Source organism: Limanda limanda, chromosome 8 (genome assembly GCF_963576545.1).
Source record: "Limanda limanda chromosome 8, fLimLim1.1, whole genome shotgun sequence".
Taxonomy (NCBI): Eukaryota; Metazoa; Chordata; class Actinopteri; order Pleuronectiformes; family Pleuronectidae; genus Limanda; species Limanda limanda.
In genome coordinates, this window is record NC_083643.1 from 24,993,491 (window position 1) to 25,012,150 (window position 18,660).

At 40.3% G+C, this 18,660-nt stretch overlaps 1 protein-coding gene across 1 annotated transcript in view; it reads right to left on the bottom strand.

The window, feature by feature from the left end:
• Positions 1 to 18,660, bottom strand: part of LOC133009352 (calcium-dependent secretion activator 2-like) — a 113,822-nt gene that overhangs the window by 21,753 nt on the left and 73,409 nt on the right. Inside the window, exons 17-23 of the mRNA XM_061076835.1 lie at positions 14,949 to 15,090; positions 8,266 to 8,421; positions 7,799 to 7,946; positions 5,026 to 5,040; positions 1,933 to 2,007; positions 1,311 to 1,394; positions 1,100 to 1,132 (exon numbers count right to left, since the gene is read on the bottom strand). Coding sequence (XP_060932818.1) covers positions 1,100 to 1,132; positions 1,311 to 1,394; positions 1,933 to 2,007; positions 5,026 to 5,040; positions 7,799 to 7,946; positions 8,266 to 8,421; positions 14,949 to 15,090 — 653 coding nt within the window. The remainder of the gene's footprint in view (positions 1 to 1,099; positions 1,133 to 1,310; positions 1,395 to 1,932; positions 2,008 to 5,025; positions 5,041 to 7,798; positions 7,947 to 8,265; positions 8,422 to 14,948; positions 15,091 to 18,660) is intronic.

The following is an 18,660-nucleotide window of genomic DNA, read 5'->3' on the forward strand; positions in this document are numbered from 1 at the left end:
GGAAAGTTAGCGGTTCAGGTGGAAAAAAGAAAAAGGGATTACAATAATTCAAGATAATTCAAGATGAGACAGGACGTTACATTGTGTTTGTTGCATTAAAGTCAACACATCCAACGACTACCCTGACAAAACTGCCGAGGACACTGGATATCTTGATATGCTGAAAGAGGGAAGGTGGTGCAGGGAACTACCATTCAAAGAAGTAATTAGAATAAATATAAATATAATTCAGTGTCAACCTGTTTGGTCACATTCAAAAGGATTTTTTTGTTGTTAATGATTGTCGACAAATAAATCTAATTACAGCTTAGCCATTGTGTCTAAGAATGGAAAATTGTTTCACTTCCCTTTTTAATCTATTAGTTTTTCATTTTGGATGAAATGCTCCTCGAATGTGTTTGGATTAAAGCCTGAGAGACTGATTTTAAAATATCTATGATCCCAGTGGAGGCTTTTAAAAACTGTCAGAATTTATATTGAATAGAAGAAAAGATAAACGTGCAAAAAAAACCTAATCACAGAGGAATTGTTCTTGGTACATTTTGAGCTGTTAATCATTTTAGCAAATGAGGGGTCAGCTGATCTTAGTGAGATCTAATTCTGGAGACTGAACCTCTCTCTTCTTCACACCTTCAGCATCACATAACGATGTTAACGCCTCATCGCTTGACACATCAACTCATGCTTTGTGCACGACCCGTCTCCTCTCCGCCGCAGCCCCTGATCCTTGCCACGCCGCCGTCGTTCATTAAGCGCTCGGCACCGGAGCGCCGCCGCCCACAAACCGACATTCAAACAAAACACATCTCAGAGGGAGAGTGCAATTAATTAGGCTTGTTGTGTGATCTTTGTTCTGGAGCTGCAGATGGAATTAAACCCCTCTTTATTTTTCACACATGCTTAACACAGTGTAATGACAAACTTATTTATATATATATATATATATAAAAAAACAACAAGCCCATGAGGGAGAGCAAAGAGCCGCTGCTTTGCATTTCCAGGCTGCTTCGTTTTTCACTTCTAATGTGTGGATGGAAACATAAATATGAAAGTGACCGACAGGGTGAATAATAAAACAGTAAGAGATCGACAGACTCACAGGAACTTCCACATACTTGGCAGCAGCTTTCACCTTTTAGGGGGACAGGAGGGGCAGGAGGAGCAGGAGGAGGAGGAGAAGAAGAAGAAGAATGACACTGAAGTTCAGATGGGAAGATTTGGTTTCCAGCAAATAACAGGTTGCCTATGTGAGTGATGAAAGAGACAGCTTGCTGCTCTATGTTTGCAGGAACAAAAACATGGCTACTCACTGTGAAAGACAGGAATGAGGAGAAGAACGTCCCTTCGTCATATCTTGAGATCTTGGAGAGAACGCCGTCTAAAACACCGGCAAACTGTGGACAACAATTCACTGCATTTATTTTCCCTTTAAAATCAGAATGGTTTTGGCTCAACATCAAGTTCAAGAGATTTATTTTTATTAGGAACATGTTGAAATAGTCTGTTTGATCATCTTGTTTCTGAAAAACATTTTCCTTTGTTTTTCAGAAACATTCTGTGTTTATTAAAGGCCATAAAGCCAACTGACAAACATATACCAATAAAGAGAATCCAGATGAAATTAAATGAAACAAGTAAGATCAACATGTAAAGAAAACAAATATGAATCTTAATGTTAGTGATAATTATTACAATAATAATAAGTAAAAAACAAATAAAGGATCCAGAGTGGAAGCAAAGCAGCTAATTATTTATCAAAAGAAGAAGATTTGACTCCAAAGAATAAATAACAAAGCTAAAAGCAGTGAGGCTGGACCCAACTCCCTCCATCTAATAAAAAAGAACGCTGAAAAGCATCAAATGAAGTAAAAAATCAAAAACAAATAAAGAGAGAGCGAGAGGATTTGATTGGAGGACAGAAAGAGATTTTACCTTTGAGATGAGGGAGGAAATCATTTCTTTAAACGACTCGTCAATCAGGACATCGATTTTGGAGTGGTACTGTTGCTGCAGGGTGGGGTTGGGGGGGGTACAGAGGTGAGGGAGAGACGTATCGCCGGGGAGACATTGTGGGGAGGGAGGGGGGTGGGGGCAAGAAGCAATATTTCATTATTTCAAAAAAACTGATGGCACACAAAGACTAAAACTGACTCCTTGCCTCCCTGATGTACTGAACAGGATTGTCTGAGCTGTAAAATAAAAACCTACAACATCAAGTCTACACACACACACACTTACACACACAAACACACCTCACCCCTCCCTCTGAGCACAGCGAGGTGTGAAAACCTTCCCATCCGTGTAACGCCGCTGAGTTAAGCAGCTAATAGGACCATTATGCAGCTGAATGACATTCCCGTCTGCGCTGGAAAAGCGAAGGAATCTGAAGGATACTTTTTGTGCGTCTCCCTACAATTAGAGCAGCCTTGTATTTCTCTAAAGCACCGGTCCAGCTGCGAGGACCAAAGGCTCACACAAGATTCAATTAATCCGCCATTTCATGTCTCGTTTTACCCCCCCCCTCACCACCCAAAAAGAAAAAAAAAAAACATATTCATGGCACCTTTTCCCTTGAAGGAAGGAGAGGAAAAAAGGCTGGGGCTGAGCGCTGAAAGGCAGCAGCAGCAGGGGAGTTCATCTCTTGGCGACAATGGCCTTTCACTGGCCGTCTAAAGAACACCCAAATTAAAAATTTCAATCAACAAAGCACACAGATCGCTGACAAATTGTGGGTCCAGGGAGGTCACCGCTGCCAGCCCTAATTCTGGGGCTTCCCCCCCCCCCCCCCCACAAGTCCGCAAAATGGCAGTTCCTTTTCAGCGCGGCAAATCTTTCTGGCAAATCTTGAGAGCTTTTCTTTTATTCGTCTCCTTACGTCAATTAACATCGCTGCATTCGCCTTCTTTTTCTCTACAAAGGCATCCGAAAAAAGCAGAGAGGAGAAGTTGTGCACAGTTAAACCTGAAAAGAACAATTATTGCTTTTAAAAACATTTATCTGTTCATTGAGCTCCAGCCGCCGTCGCTGCTACTTCAGCTCTGTGAAATGTTTTAGATTCTGAGCCGGGTCATACTTTCAATACGACCCCACCACTCTCAATTTAAATTACCTCAGCAACAAAATGGCTGCAGACAAATTAGCATTTTCATTGATTTCAGTTAATCACCCCAATTTAACCAGGGACTGTAAAGGAAGAATTCATGAATCCAGCAGTGTTTCTTGCCTGGATTACACTGTCAAGTGCAGATTCTTTGCAGGCAATATGCAAAGCTGGTCAGCAAAACACCCAATGTCTGCACATAAAAAAAAAACTAGAAGAAAAGGTGAAGAGGAGCAAATTTAAAAAGAATATATTAGTGAGGCAAATATTCAAAGGTCTGGACCTGGGTCAGACTGATATCTCTTAAAAACCCCTCAGACGGCTGCGGTCAGGTCAGAGGTCAGACGGCCCTCAGTCCCAGCAGCTACTGGCAGATGAACATTGCATCACCTAAGCCACATTCATGGAAATCCTGCAGGCCGGCCAAGAGATGGGATTTCTCTCATCGGCTGTTGCTCTTTCAACTTGACTTGGCTCAAACTGTTTCTGTTGCATGATCAGAGGCAATCACAGGCAACATCTCTGACTTAGCTCATTTGTAGATTGACTGACTTTCCAGACACCTTTAGCATCTCTTTTCCAAAAGAGCGCCTTCGTTTGAAGATAGTTTCTAGGACTGTCATGCGAGTAAGAGGTTCACCTCTCTCTGCGTCTACGCTGTTCAGTGATTGGGCGAAAGACAGAGCAGCACTTTGTTACCCAGATGGAGGCTGTGCTCTGGAAGACAGACAAAACAAGAACGATATTCTGTCGCTCTGTAAGTTAAAATTGAACTCATGTGTATGATGATTTAACAGACAATGTAGTGAAACGGACTTGATAGTGAATGGTGGTTAACATGTTGTTTCAGTCCCTTATTACTTGTTTAGCCATCTGACAACAGAAAACCCTGTTGATGAGATCAGATTTATTATAAATACTGCTATCTAATATTTTATTTACATATATGTAAAGATTTCGCGGCGTAATGGTGTCCTGAGCAGAAAATGAAGTCACACTCCCTCTGAAACGGACTCTGATAGTGTGTTCATATAAGTGCATAATTCCAGAGATAATATCTTCTCTCTCTTAGCAGTAGTCAAGGTCAGGTTATACTGTAGATAAAGGACCAACCAACTGTACATTGTAGTGTCTACGCTCATGGACTTTCATATCCTATTCAGATGCCCAAGACAGAGAGGCACCAACTTCAACCTTTTTCTGCATTACACCAGTAGCAAGCCGTAAGGACAAAGTGTGATTAAGGAATAAATACTTTAGGCTTACTATCCAATAGGATGTGAACACCTACATGTAACATAGGGTTGACAGCAATTCTAGCCATTCATGGATGTGCTGTTGGAATGGGTGACGCTAGTAGAGGGAGATATACTGGGATGCTGTGGGAGACATCTTCAGACTTGGGAGTGACACTTGCTCATGTTACTCTGTTAGCATTTGTATATTGTTCCACCTTCTGGTCTCCTTGATGCATCAAGTCTACATTAAAATCTTCTGCATAAGACATCAGCTGCTGCCTGAGTTCTACTTTCACCAGCTTTGAGAAAACGTCCATAACATCCCGAACATTGTTTTTTTACCTGATGCTTGTAATACGATTTAGATCAAGTCTTCAGGTCCTTAAAGGCCCCAACACTGCATGTTATTCAGTGTCTTTGCTCCACCTTTAACTGAGAAGCTGGACCAAATGCATTCAATCAATCAAGAAGATTTTAAGAATAGTAAGGAAAGATGTAAAATATGCAGTACTAGGTCTCTCCAGGACCACTGGTGCACGCCACTACAGCCTGAAAAAAGTCTCAACTGCTTCAATAAAATGTGCTTAGATTTGAGTTATAATAATATGGGGACTTCTTTTTTGATGGAGCTCATGTGGAGAGTTGTGAAAGGAAAAAAAAGGTGATGAGGAGATGGAGGAGACTTACCCATTGTTTGTCAATCTGGGATTCAAACAATGATGTGCAGGACACATGGACATGGGGGACGGGGAGAACATGAGACAAAGAAAAGAATGCAAACATAGTCAGCCAATTAATAGAAAAAGCAGAAACATTTAAGTCCAGTTCTGATTAGAACTATAAATTCAAACATTATCAAGTTTTTATCATGATTTCAGTCTCTGTGGGTCTTAATTCATCTTCCACTGTTGGCTTTGAAAACATGGAGAAACTAGCAGAAAGCAGACAAGTTGTAAATATCTTCTCCCTTTGAAAAGTCCCTAGAATGATTCACTCCCTTATCCAAAAAACATTTAAGTATCAAGGTTATTCTGTTTTGGGGTGAATGAAGTTCAGCCTGACAGACTGAACAGCTGCTGTGTTTGGAAAGCCAGAATCACTTCTCAAGTGGTGATAACAAAATTCAAAGATTTTATTTTTGTCAATTTAGGATGTTAAACCTGTTATTATATCTTAGTCTGCTTGTGATGCTGCTGCAGCAGGAGGCCATTTCCTCTCAATAATGAGCATTTAACAAAAACACTTTCAAAACCTTTTAAGTAAACCGTGCCATGTTTACAGCCCTGACCTTGGTAGGGTCAGGTAAACATCCGAATGTTGTATGTTATGGATACTGTAAACTTTGACCCCTAACATCATATGATGTCAATGTACCTGTGACAGCCTTCGCTGGTGAAAAACAGTAACTTTCCAATCATAGCTTGGCGACCGTAGCTATGAATAACAGGTCTGTCAAACTCAGTTCTCCACATGTTGAAGCAGTGGGCATGAGTACGTAGTAAGAGTGATGGTGGAGCAAAAGTTTAAGAAATGTTTTAAAATTGAGCTCATCTCTGCTGTAATAAAATGCTTTGCTAACTAGCTAACGATGTACAGTAGTCACTTTTGTATCTAGCAACTCATGAAAGGGTCTAATATATACAACAAGTTCTTGTATCACAAGACTAGACTCAGAAATGGGAGCTTGTAGACCCTGGAATTCAATCAAGCCACGTCCGGCATCAACAACCCCCCCCTCAAACGATAAGCGTATATCAAACATATCTCAAATCATCTAATACAATCTATTAATGACGTCCATTCAGACTCTCAGACTTCAGAATGGACAAAGGTTTTTTGGGGAAAACATCGATACAGATTGCAAACTTGCCTTGTGCTGAACATATAAACTCACCATACTCACTGTAGATATCGTATATAACATTTTTGTGGCAAAGTCTATTAAAGATATTCATCATATATATATATATTTTTTGCCTTTTTCCATTTATTCTTAACTAGTTAGCTGATTTGCATTTACTTTATGTCTACCCACTGAATCTGTCAATTAATAAATCAATAAACTTGGAATTCAGGACTATAATTACAGCATATCTCACATGTGAGCCTTAGAATTTTACCATTTGATGAGCTGTGTATGTTGCACTTTGACCCCACCTTTGACTCCACCTTTCTTTATTGTCGCGCTTGTTTACCTGAAGTGATCTTTGTATAACATCATGGAAAACACGACATAAAACGTTAAACTATTGCAGCAGAACCAGTGTGTATGTGGAAACTGTTCATGTGTATAAAGTTGGTTGGTATAATAGTGTGTCTCTCTGCAGGCATTTGTTCAGTAAGTGTCAGCAGGAATGAATGGACAGATGGTGTTTTTCGAACTGCGGTGGCAGCGGCAGCGGCTTGTGGAAACTGTAGAGGAGAGGAAGCTGAAGGTTAAGAGAACAGCGAGCTTAGCTCTCTGTCAAGACTGCCGGTGGCCAAGGGTTTCGCTCTCAGCAATGCCAAGGCTGCTGCCTTACACAGGCTTCACGGTCATCCATTTAACAGCTTGTGTCGAGCGTCTGGCCGCTTCAAGTGAACACAAATACACCTGAACTCCCCGTCTGCTGGATGTTCGGAGGGAAACATTCACGTTTAGTGGCTGATCTGACAGTCTGACTTGACCTGTTCAGTATGAAGCCTGAAAATAAAAGACAGCAGAGGCTTTTTGAAGCTGACGGACCTTCTCTGACGATGAACTGTGAGATGTGAACTGAAAAATACAAACATCCACCCATCAAATGTGATTTTGTCTGATATTCAGCCAAGACTTATTTTCCTAACACGAAAAACATTCTGCTAGTTCTGTTTATCCTCTTGTTTTGTACTTTTTTCTATGAGTGAGTACTAGTTTTTTAAATTGATAATGGATTAAAAGATCAGGGCCTGGTCAAGCCAACATTTAAAGTAGAAAAAAATGACTTTTAATGGAGTGACTACAATAAGGTGATTCTAGTCAGAGAGTTGGAGTAAATCTGTGTGTTCAGTTTTGGTGAACATGGACAGTCCTCACTAAAACACCTTTAACTCAATGCACCAATCACAGCTAAGCACAAATGCTGTTTGGCTTCCTGATCATGTGCACAACGTTGTTTTCATTCTAGAAGTACAATCTAAAAAACAAATCTAGCTAATTGTAGAGAGTGGGTCACGGTTTGTGAGAACCTAACTGTGAGAAGATAAGCAAAATATAGGGACACCCATTTACATCAGTCCAAGCGGCTGGATGGAAGTATGGCCTGTTCAAAGGATCCCTGCTCTATTATAATGTACGTTCCAGTATAGTGCTTTAATTTGTATTTCGAGACAATTCTGAAATGTACTTGCTTGTTTTACGAAAACATTGTATGACTAATTCAGGTCTGACTTCCAAGCCTCCATCTGGGGATATGGACCATGTGACCAACTGTGAGCTTACCTCCTGTCCAGTATCCAGCACACAGAGTTTGGAGCACTGCTTCTTTGCGTCCATCAGCACATTGAACATGGTGCAGACTGACAGCGGCACGCGGAAGTCTGTGGACTTACTCGCTCTTTGCATTTTGGCATCAAACGCTGATTTTGTTCTTGAGGGATAAAAACAAAGAGGTTTTTATTACTTAGGTTCCCCCGAAATGAGCAGAAATCATATAATACATATACAAGTGGGACAATTTGGTTGTGACAGCGTATTTTACAAACACACTGTGTATTTTTTAAGGTTTGCCAATGAATATAGCAAATGAAGTTTGATGTTTTGGATCTTTAGAACATGTAAAGGTTAGTTTTCAGGTGGTTAGAAAAAACAGGAATTCAGTGTGAGGAACAATAATCCAAAGAAAGCGTAACAAAGATTGTGCCAGAGTTGAGCCCAGAGGTCCAGCTGTGGTAACCTCTCAGTCTGACCTCTTGACGCAGGCCTCCATCATGTCGCTAGCCATCAGTTTGAGTCTCTGCTCCAGATGTTTGGCAAACTCTGGCTCTGGCCAATGGAGGTCCAGCACGAACATCTGCAGAGCATCCAGCTTCCAGAACAAATCCTCTGAGGTGGTGGAACCATTACTGCAGAGACAGTAGAAGGGTTTTTTTAACTGTAATGAACAAACACAACTTGATCACTCACTTTTACCATGGACCTGTGGATTTTACCAAATTTAAACTCCTATGATGCTTATTTGTTAATATGTATAATAGTGCACAGATTTTTACCTGGTGTGCTTACGTTGCCAGATGCAGAGAATTGTTTTTTTCTCATTTCGGTGTTTGTGTGTTAGTGTGAATGTGAATTTGAACCAAACTTGGTGTGAATATTACTTGTGACATATCTCTAGCCTAACTTTTTCTAACTCATTGGTAAAAGGTCAAGGTCGGAGAAAATATGGTTTGAAAAAATAATATACATTCTCCAAGATATCTCCACAATTAATAGAGTTGTCAATGTCTACATTTTGTAAAATAACTTCCTGCATAGTTAAAAAATAAATTTTCCGAGCTCTGCATCCTAAAGGACATGACCTGAAGCTTTTACAGGTAGATATAAGTTATTCATATGCTGTGTGGGATGTTGTCATTTTGACATCACTATGAAGTCAATCAGCATTGTCTGGTTGGAGTACATCCAGCACTCCCAAGGTGAGCAGCACACACTCCAATGCTTTGTGTTACCTCCACCAAGGTTATATTTTTACCGCTGTCTGTTTGTTTGTTAGCAGGATTACACAAAAACTACTGGAAAGAACTTGGCAGAAGGACGTGGTACAAACACATAAATGTACACTGCTTGCCAACTGCTAGACGACTTTTCCATGACCTACTCGCTAACTTCTGTCTATCGTCTATCTGACTTTATATACTGATGGCTATAGGGGCATCAACAAAAACACCATATGTGCTGAGATTCTGAAAACTGTGTCATAAATAATTTCAGCAAATCATTCATTTAATGTTCACATTGTGGTGGTATGATAAATTGTCTGGCTGTAGCCAACTGATTTCAAGAGAAGGACTGAAGGAAGGAAATATATCTATATCTAAAACACCTTTTAAACATGCACATGTTGACGTAGATAAGTGCTTTGAAGGACCAGTGGTCAGAGAACACATCAGTGTCCTCAGAAAAAGATTTGTGTGTGTTGAGGCCCTATAGTGGTTCTTCAACAGGTTTTGGTTGTTTCTCATGCAGAGCTGAGTGGTTTCAGTCAGTAAACACAGCACGAGGCTGAAACAGAGACAGATGGACGTCTCCCCGCCTTCTCCTCTGCGCACAGGTTTCACAGCAACACATGGTAACGCTCTCCGCCACCGACATCCAAGTGTACAGCACCCAGCTAGAATGACAGCCACGGGAGGATGGAGGTGGATGAGAAGGGGTGGTGGTGGGGTGGTTCAAACAAGTGCCACTCACTCCCTCACTTTCTCACTTTGCCTTTAAAAGACTGTTACCTTAACAAGTGGCGCTCAGGAATAAACGCTTTGGGCTGAGTCCGCAGTGCAATTAAACGCTCTGTGGCAATCCCCCTCATGTCTAATTAGTGGTGCTCTTCTCTGAGCGAGCTCGGCCCTGCTCCCCGGGGAGCGGGACGATCCCACTCGCCCGTCTGTGCTCACTAATGAAGTGCCAGCTTTTTTTTTTTCTCTCTCGCTCTCTTTTTAATGGATTGAGGAGGGCCAAATGAAGTGAGGTAGAAGAACAGTGCGGTCGGTGTTGTGGGAAAGGCTGGGGGAGTCGGAATGAGGAGCCTTTTTAAGAAAGACACCCTCAATCAGCCTCCAGGGACCCCCACCACCACCACCATATCCCCCATTGCCACCAACACTGACAGCTCAGCTTCACAATCTCGCTGTAAAATACACATGAAAACACTGATGTCTCTAGAAATCAAGAGCTAGCAGGTGAATCTAGATCAAATGATCTTTCTGATATTCACAGCCAATTCATCGAGTTTATGGATTCAAAAAAAAACTGACCATCCATGCACATACTGTTGTATTCAAATAACGCTGTCTGCCTTTTAGAGATTGTTCCTGCTGTTTACTATTTATATTGTTATATTGTTTATTATTGCACAACTTTACTGCAAAGTTAAAAATTAGCCATTGGCTAACTATGAATGTTAATTAAAGGACAATGTCCCTTCCGAATAAAGAATAAATAAAGATGTAATTAAGACTCATCTAAAATTGCATGAAATGGGATTTATTTAATATTAATAGGAATATTAAAATTACTACAATAGATTGTATTTCTTACTATACACATTTCCTGTCTCAAGGCCACAGTAAACAGAAAAATATATGTTTCCATACAAAGGTAAATCCACACGGGTCAGTGACTCTCTCTGAGGTTTCTGTGTTTTCCAGTGTAGGGCAGAGGATGTCACACCTTTTACAGATCCAAGCCCGAAAAGGCAAATTGTGATTTGTGAATACGGAAATAATAAAATAAGATCAAATTCAATTTGACTTTGAGTTTAGAGAATTCTGACAAAAATGTGCTCTGCTGACACTCAGAGCAGTTGCCCAGTAGCAAGCCATCATAACAGTGGTGAATTTTGGAGCAGAGATCAGGGAGGACCCACAATGGAAACAGCCATTGTAGCTTATTAGCAGTGATGCAACATTTGATTTCTTTAATGACCTCCTCTACAAGATTAAAAACTGTGATAGGAGTCAATGATAAAAATAAATATTTTAAAATAAAATGGTAGTCACATACTGACCAAAATAAAGAGCTGCTAATCTGCATTATTACTATTTTAATGGATGATTTAACATTTAGCAGAGGTAAAGACAACAGAAGGAAAATCAGCTAAATTTAGCCAAAACATTTGCTATATAAAAAAATCGTGATTTCTAGACAACAGTATAGTTACTTGAGAATGCACCCTGCTTGATATGACGATTACAATTTTTTGTGTTTGTGAAGTTTTTTTAAATTGTAATATATTTAAGAATATGGACATGGTAAAAAATCAAACTTACGTGTTCTGAAGCTGCTTAAATATACACTTTAAATTCCACAAACTGTATTTTCCCGAAAAAACATCTTTATCATGATCGCCCGTTACATACATACAAGTGCTCCACGTGAGCTTTGACCTGTTGTTTACTGGCAAGCAAACACAATCTGGATGTTGTTCAGTTTGTCCTTTATGTTTTGCCACGTTTTGATACTGTGGTACATTTTGAAGGTGAAGAGGAAAGGGCAGGTTTTTGTTCGATAAGAACTTTCTGACGTCAAAACACAGAACATTTCTCAACTTACAAGATGTCAGGTAGATTTAATCCTTGCAAGCTGCAACACAAAATTGAGGTGATGTATTATTATGGCATTGACATCCTTGACATTGTCATATGCACGTTGCACAGCACCAAATCTTCAGGGACAAACACAAACTTCCCTCATGTGCTGAGTCTGGCTCATTAACACTGAATAATGTTTCATGTTCTTCTGTTCACTCAGACATTTTACAATTATCAGTTCTGACGAGAGAAATTCCATGACATAACGATAAATTATAGCGATGAAGACTCTTAAACAAACATGCAGATTAACAGAAGCAGAGCGGATATGGCACTGGGGAGAATTCAGGACAGACAGCAAACATGCCAGGCTAGAGGTCTTCAACCATACCTGAACCCCCCAAAAACAAATACCTGACCTGAACTGATCCAGGTCTGATTTGAACATTCAACACTTCAGGTCAGACTTTGTCCTTTGTAAAATGACTTGACCCTGTAGGACTTGGAACAGTTAAATACGAGCAACAAAGGATGAACGTGGTGAATACAATGCTTGCAGTAAGTGCGGCAGCACAACCTGACACACCTATTACACATTCAGGTGTGCAGAGATATTTGAAGTCAAGCCACGTTTCAACCTGGCATGTCAACAGGCTAATTACACCTCCATATTAATAACACTCTTATTAAGCATAAGCCTAGTTAGACAAAGTTTGCTCCCCAGAATGTTAAAATAATGTATTTTGATACCATGCTAATGTGTTAGCAAGACCATCATGAGTATGCTAACGTGCTACTAGTTCAGTTGACCGAGGCAAGACAGTGTAGAGTTTAGCTAATGAAGTGAGTCTGCGAAAAAATATCGTAATGCTGTTTTTCTTGTGTTTGTAATTTCATATTACACATATAGTATATCCCCTAGTGTTCAAAGTGAGGAAACGTTTTTAGTTACAGATGATTGGAAGCGCCAAACTGGGAGACATGGAAATTCTGTCTGGTTTTCTCTGTCAAGTCTTATGAAATATGTGCATGATGTATTATTGAGAGTTTTTGGTACTGTCAACGCGTGATAAAAATATAACTTTAGCTTTAAACTTCAAATAAACAGGTGTATGTGATCAAGAGTGTATCCTATTCCTCCAATGTCAGCAGAGAAAAGGATACACGGTGGATGGACGGACAAGTAAGTGAGGAGAATGGGCTGGTGTGTACCACAATGTCCAGAAGGTCACAGACCAAGAGCTCCACTCTGCCTTCAAACCAACTGGAGGCAGATCAGTAAATACAGATTGGACAGTTTCTGGGTCTGTTTTGGTTCAGGTCTGGGTCTTTTTCTTGTTGATGGATCCAATCAGTAAATTACTGTTGTGCTACAACCTCTCAGAGTGTGTAAAGACCTCTAGTCCAGACCACGGTGGAGCCTCTGAGGCGTCTAACCAGCCTTGTACATACGTGTTTTCACACAGCGGTCCCATCCAGGCCGGTGCTGAGAAACTGGGCATCTGTGGCAGCGTTAGCGGAAGGCTGGGGACTTTGGGAAGAGGAACATTCGCTAAATTGTTTGTTAAGGACCTGTCAGTGGTGAGGCCGATCCAATGCAGAACAGGAAAACGTTAAAATAATAAAAGACAAAGAGAAAGAGAAGAAATAGTGAGAGGAACAGTTTTTCAAAGAATGCCACACAACACGCACACGTTTGTACTCCTATTTTAGTGGGGACACTCAATGGCATAATGCATTCCCTAGCCCCCCATCCTAACCTTAACCATCCAAACTAAAGGCCTTACCCCAACCCCAACCTAACCCTAATCCTAACCCTAAAAGCAACCCTTAACTATCAAACAGCACTTTGAAAAAGTGAGGACCGGTCAAAATATCCTCACTTTCCAAAAATGTCCTCACTGTGCAGGCTCTATGCTTAAAATTGTCCTCACAAAGGTTTAAGTACAGGCACACACACACACACACACACACACACACACACACACACACACACACACACACACACACACACACACACACACACACACACACACACACACACACACACACACACACACACACACACACACACACACACAGAAGAATGAATATAATAGTAGCCACTTGTTTTGAAAAGCAAAAACCAATAAAAGGCGGAAAAATCAATGCTGACTTCTGTTTATTCTATTTTCTCTCAGTTGGGGTGCTTTTTGTTAACGAGCACAGTTCAGCACATCGTCACCGACTGTGTCCTTGCTGTGTGTGTTGTACATTCATCTCTGCCTCCTTTTGTTCCTATGGCGTCCTGTGCAGCATTACCTTTGTTCCAATTCCTCATGTTTTATTTTCTCTGTTACATTTCCGCGGCAGACGGTATTAAACCTTGACAAACCATTGTGAACACAAGGTGAAAGGACAAAAAGAGACAGCTTCGAACACTGATACTGACCAAAAACATGGAGAGTTACGTCAGATAAAGAAAATCTCTTTGTACACAGGGAAATTCATGGAGAGATAGGGTTAGTGAGTAAGTGAGCCAGTGTGTGTTGCAGTTAAGGTTTGTTCATATGGAGTCGGGACTGTGTGTGTGTGTGTGTGTGTGTGTGTGTGTGTGTGTGTGTGTGTGTGTGTGTGTGTGTGTGTGTGTGTGTGTGTGTGTAACTGTTTTCACATATGAGCTTTGGAGGATGTCTACACACTTAGGTCCCAACTTTGTCCGGAGCATGCCTTTCACACATGTACACAGCATGAGATTTTCTGCTCATGCGTGGTCACAACTACACAGAAATCTCTGCAGTGTTCAGTTAAGATGTAACATATAAATTCTGTTTTTGTTTACAGCATGTCAACTCTGGCGTTTGAGTCAGAGTCTTCTTCGTGTTTGATACTTCTTATTCATCCTAGATATTTGTATTATTTTGTTTTTTATTTCAGTTTTGAGTTGGTCACATGTGAGAAACATCATTAAAACTTACTCTGCGCTCTACGTTTTGGAATTTATGTTAAATCATATATATGCACTGTATATTTTTATAGAAATGTATATTACTGTATTTCAGTATTTTAACTGAGATTATAAACATTTGATACCTACCTCTTGAAATAATTTTAAAACAAACTTTAGATACAACCAAGGTTTCTAAAGAAAAAATTAAGTTCAAACAAATAGGGGGACACATATGTTTGCTTTGATTGTGTCTGAATGTATTTTCTTAAAACTGAAAATACCGGTTTAGCCTTGTTGATACATTGCTGTCATTACCATTGGAGGATTCTTCAGTTTGCAGCAGCTGGAAAGAGCGCTGCAGTGCACAGGGTGTCTAAAGCTAAGACTCGTGGTGATGAAGGAGTGGGCGGACTCTTACTTGACCGACTGCCAGGTTTCCTGCTCGAAGCCGCGGTGGATGGACTGGGCGATGGACGACTCCATCAGGTCGATGTAGCGCACTACCAGGGGGACGAACAGGTCCTGCAGGTGTTTGTGGAACGTCCCATTACACAGGTGAGCTGTGGGGGGGCGGAGACAAGAGATCATGTAAGAGTATTTATTCACATTTCAGATAAAATTAAAACAGACAAGATGATTTTGCCCTGTCTGGGGGGATGGACTATCTAAAAAAGGTTGATGTAATTGATTGGCACCCCCTGGCACCAGCGAACGCTCATGAGTGAGAATCTGGAAAGCGGTGCTTGGTTTCAGATCTATGCTGAAAGTCAAGGCAAGTATCACTTATGCTTGTTCTATTCCTTTGTAACAGCAAAGAATGATGTTCTACTCTATTCTCAAAAGTATATCATATCAATAATATTTTTTTTATGGACCTAAAGTTCATGGGCGGCTGTGGCTCAGCAGGTCGTTCAGATGAGATGCTTCAATCCTCCAAATGTCATCAGCCTGTTGGTGTTTGAATGTGATTACAACTGTACAGTACTTTAGATAAAAAACTTATGACAATGTTCAATGACAGTGAACTTCTTTAATTGTTTTTTTTACGAAATTCACTTCGCAGCTGAAGAAAGATTTAACTCTTCTGGTTCTGTACAGATATACACAGCACCTGCTTAAAGATCAGGAAAGAATATGATCATGATTGAATACAGGAATTTGCAAGTATTTGGCAAACTCATTTACAATTATTGGTTAATTTTTTTACTAGTCTATTAATTGACTAATTGTTGCAGCTCTAATGCTTAACAAGGTGGATAATAGAGTTTATATTTTGAAAAGTTGTGAACTTGGGTCATGAGGATTGTGTCTATGCTTAACCGACCTCTGAAAGAGACGACATCCAATGAATAAAAAACATCAGATCAGTAAATAATTCAAACTTATATATAAACCACATACATGAGCAGTAATAAAGCAAATTCTCTTTAATTTGATAAAAAAGGTTAACTTTTCAAACTTCACTCTGCACCATAGACCGTTAAAACACTTCAAAAAGATCTAGACACAACGTCCAGCACACAAACAGAAACAAGTGACAGTATATTGTGGAACTGGGAAGGACTCACTAATGCAAAATAATAATTCTGAAGTAGCTCCAGAGCAAAAACACAGGACAAGGGAACAGCTCATGCCAAGCAGACAGGTGTAGAATGGGCACCGCAATTATAAAGACATAAAGATAATTAACTAAACCAGATGCTTATCAGTCTCACAAAGGTAGAACAAGATTTGCAATAGTGAAGTGCCTCACCCACCCACACCTCTCAGGTGTGATTAAGCCTGTCAAACAGTCCTCAGTGACAGTAACAGTCCACAGTGGGGAGAGACAAATAAACACAGTGTGTTGGGTGAGAAGCGAGCAGGCCCGTCTCTCAGGACTTCATTAGTTTTAATTCCTCTCGCTCGGCTCCATCATGATTAACACTAGCCTTTTATGCCCTCCGGAGAGCAAAAACCATCTCCCTCGCAACCGCTCGCCTTCACACGCTGACAATCAAGTGAGCATTTAAATAATCCACAGAACAACTGAGAGAAAATACACTCAAAGAGTCTGGGAAGCATTATCAAGTCACCTGAGATCAGTCAATCGGTGGCCACTGCAGAGGTTTTGTTGCTTTTTCTGAATGGCTTAAATGGATAAAAGTATTGCTGTGAACAAATAATGAAGTCAAAGATGTTTCATATTTAATCATTGTGAGGTTCAGATAAGGCAACTTGTAAACCATCTTTATTATCCTCCAAACCTGTTTTTTTTCCTTTTAATTTTGTCACCCAAGTATCAGATTGGATATAAATCACTTTCCTCTCACTTTAGATGTAATTAACAAGGAGGGAAGACCTCATTTGTGTAAATAGTCAAAACTATGATTTAGCTCGTTCTGTGTTTCAGCTCTTTCTAATGCCTGATTACACTCCAATTCAAGTCAGCTAATGTTGTGACACTTGGAATAATTACGGCATTAACAGAGCATGGTAATTAGAAGAAATATATAAAAGATATGAGCCACAAAACAGAGATTTGTGGATTCTTCACATAATGAATTGCTGAGTTTTTTGTTTCCAACAGTGCCCTTGGGCTGTCTGTCTGTCTGCCTGTCTGTTACTGTATCCAAGGTACTTTGGCATCAGCCATGTTAAATAGCGCCTTGCATCTCGCCAAATCTCTGCTGGCACTGAGACAAAGCCTCGGCGCCGACAGAGGGCTCGAAGAGAGAGGAGGCAACGAGCTGAGATTTTTCTCCAGCAGTCAAATTAAATCTTAAGAGACAGAGGCAGTTTGTCAGGGAAGAAAATGCTACAACAATTTCAAATACAGCAGTGTAGTGATGATGATTGTCATACTTTAAAGTTTCCACTATCATTGTTTGTTTTTTCACAGAATTGGGACCTTGAGACATAGAACAGCACGTTGCAAATATAAAATGTCTTTCTTTTGTAACAGTGAGGATGTGCTCCATGAAAAAAAAACAAAAAACAATACATTCACGCATTCACAAACCAGGTGAAAAAAATTTGGTATGAAATATAAAAGGATAAATAGCGGTGGTGAGTCCAGAGCAGTCCAACAATTTATTTCTCAGATAGGTTTGGTTTTGTCATTTTGAAAAGTAAACCTGCAGAAAGGAATTACCGTTTCTTCAGGAGCAGCAGACCGGATTGCAAAGATTTTGACCTGAAAAGCTTGTGTGTAAAACTGATCAAATTCAGCTCCATGATGAGAAAATGAATAAATGAATCAGATGGGGGGGACGCTGTGATTACGTCTTTGCCTGCTACCTGCTACAGGTCAGATGACACCAAGCTAAAGATAAACTGTGGGCAGCTCATTGTGTCTCTCCTCCGTGTTAATTACCTCTCTGTCTTAGCATGCGAGGTGTCGTTAACCTCCCCGCTTAACAAGCCTTGTTTTCTCTGGCATCACCAGTGTTAATTAGCACTGTTAGCTGCCATGTGCTGTGGCGTATGAGGCATTTCCTCCCAAAAAATCTCCGGGCTTTTTTTTTTTTTTAGGTATAAAAATGAGTAGACAGGAGAGGATGTAAATGAGTAAAATGAAACGAGCAACAGGGTGAGGACAAGGATTTTGAAATGTCATTGTTTTTGTATTCAGAAGATCATCAGGACTTTTACTGAGTCTGTTCTTAAGAAAGACACACACAGACATGTCCCTTTTGTGAAGGAAGAAATGTTTCGACTGAATATCATTGGTTACATCTGCGTGATATCCTGAGATGAACATTTTGGACGCAGGTGGGGTGAAACTCCGGGTAGAATGGTTTCTCCTTGCTCCCTTTTTTTTTTTTTTTTTTTAAATTGTAACACTATATTACCCTAACCCCTTATGTTTTTCTTGTCAAAATAGGACTTTCTTCTGAATTACAACACTTACCTCGAAATCTCATATGGCCCTAATACTCCATTATATTATATAAATGCAATGCATGTATAGGGATGGGAATCAAGAACCGGTTCTTGTTTAGAACCGGTTCCCAGTGAACCAATTCCTTGGAATCGTTAGCGAAATTCTTTAACGATTCTGCTAACGGTTCCCTGTGCCGTTGCGCATGCGCAAACTTTTTCATTCAGACGGCAGCAAACATGTCATGGCGGCAACCCGGAGTAGCTCG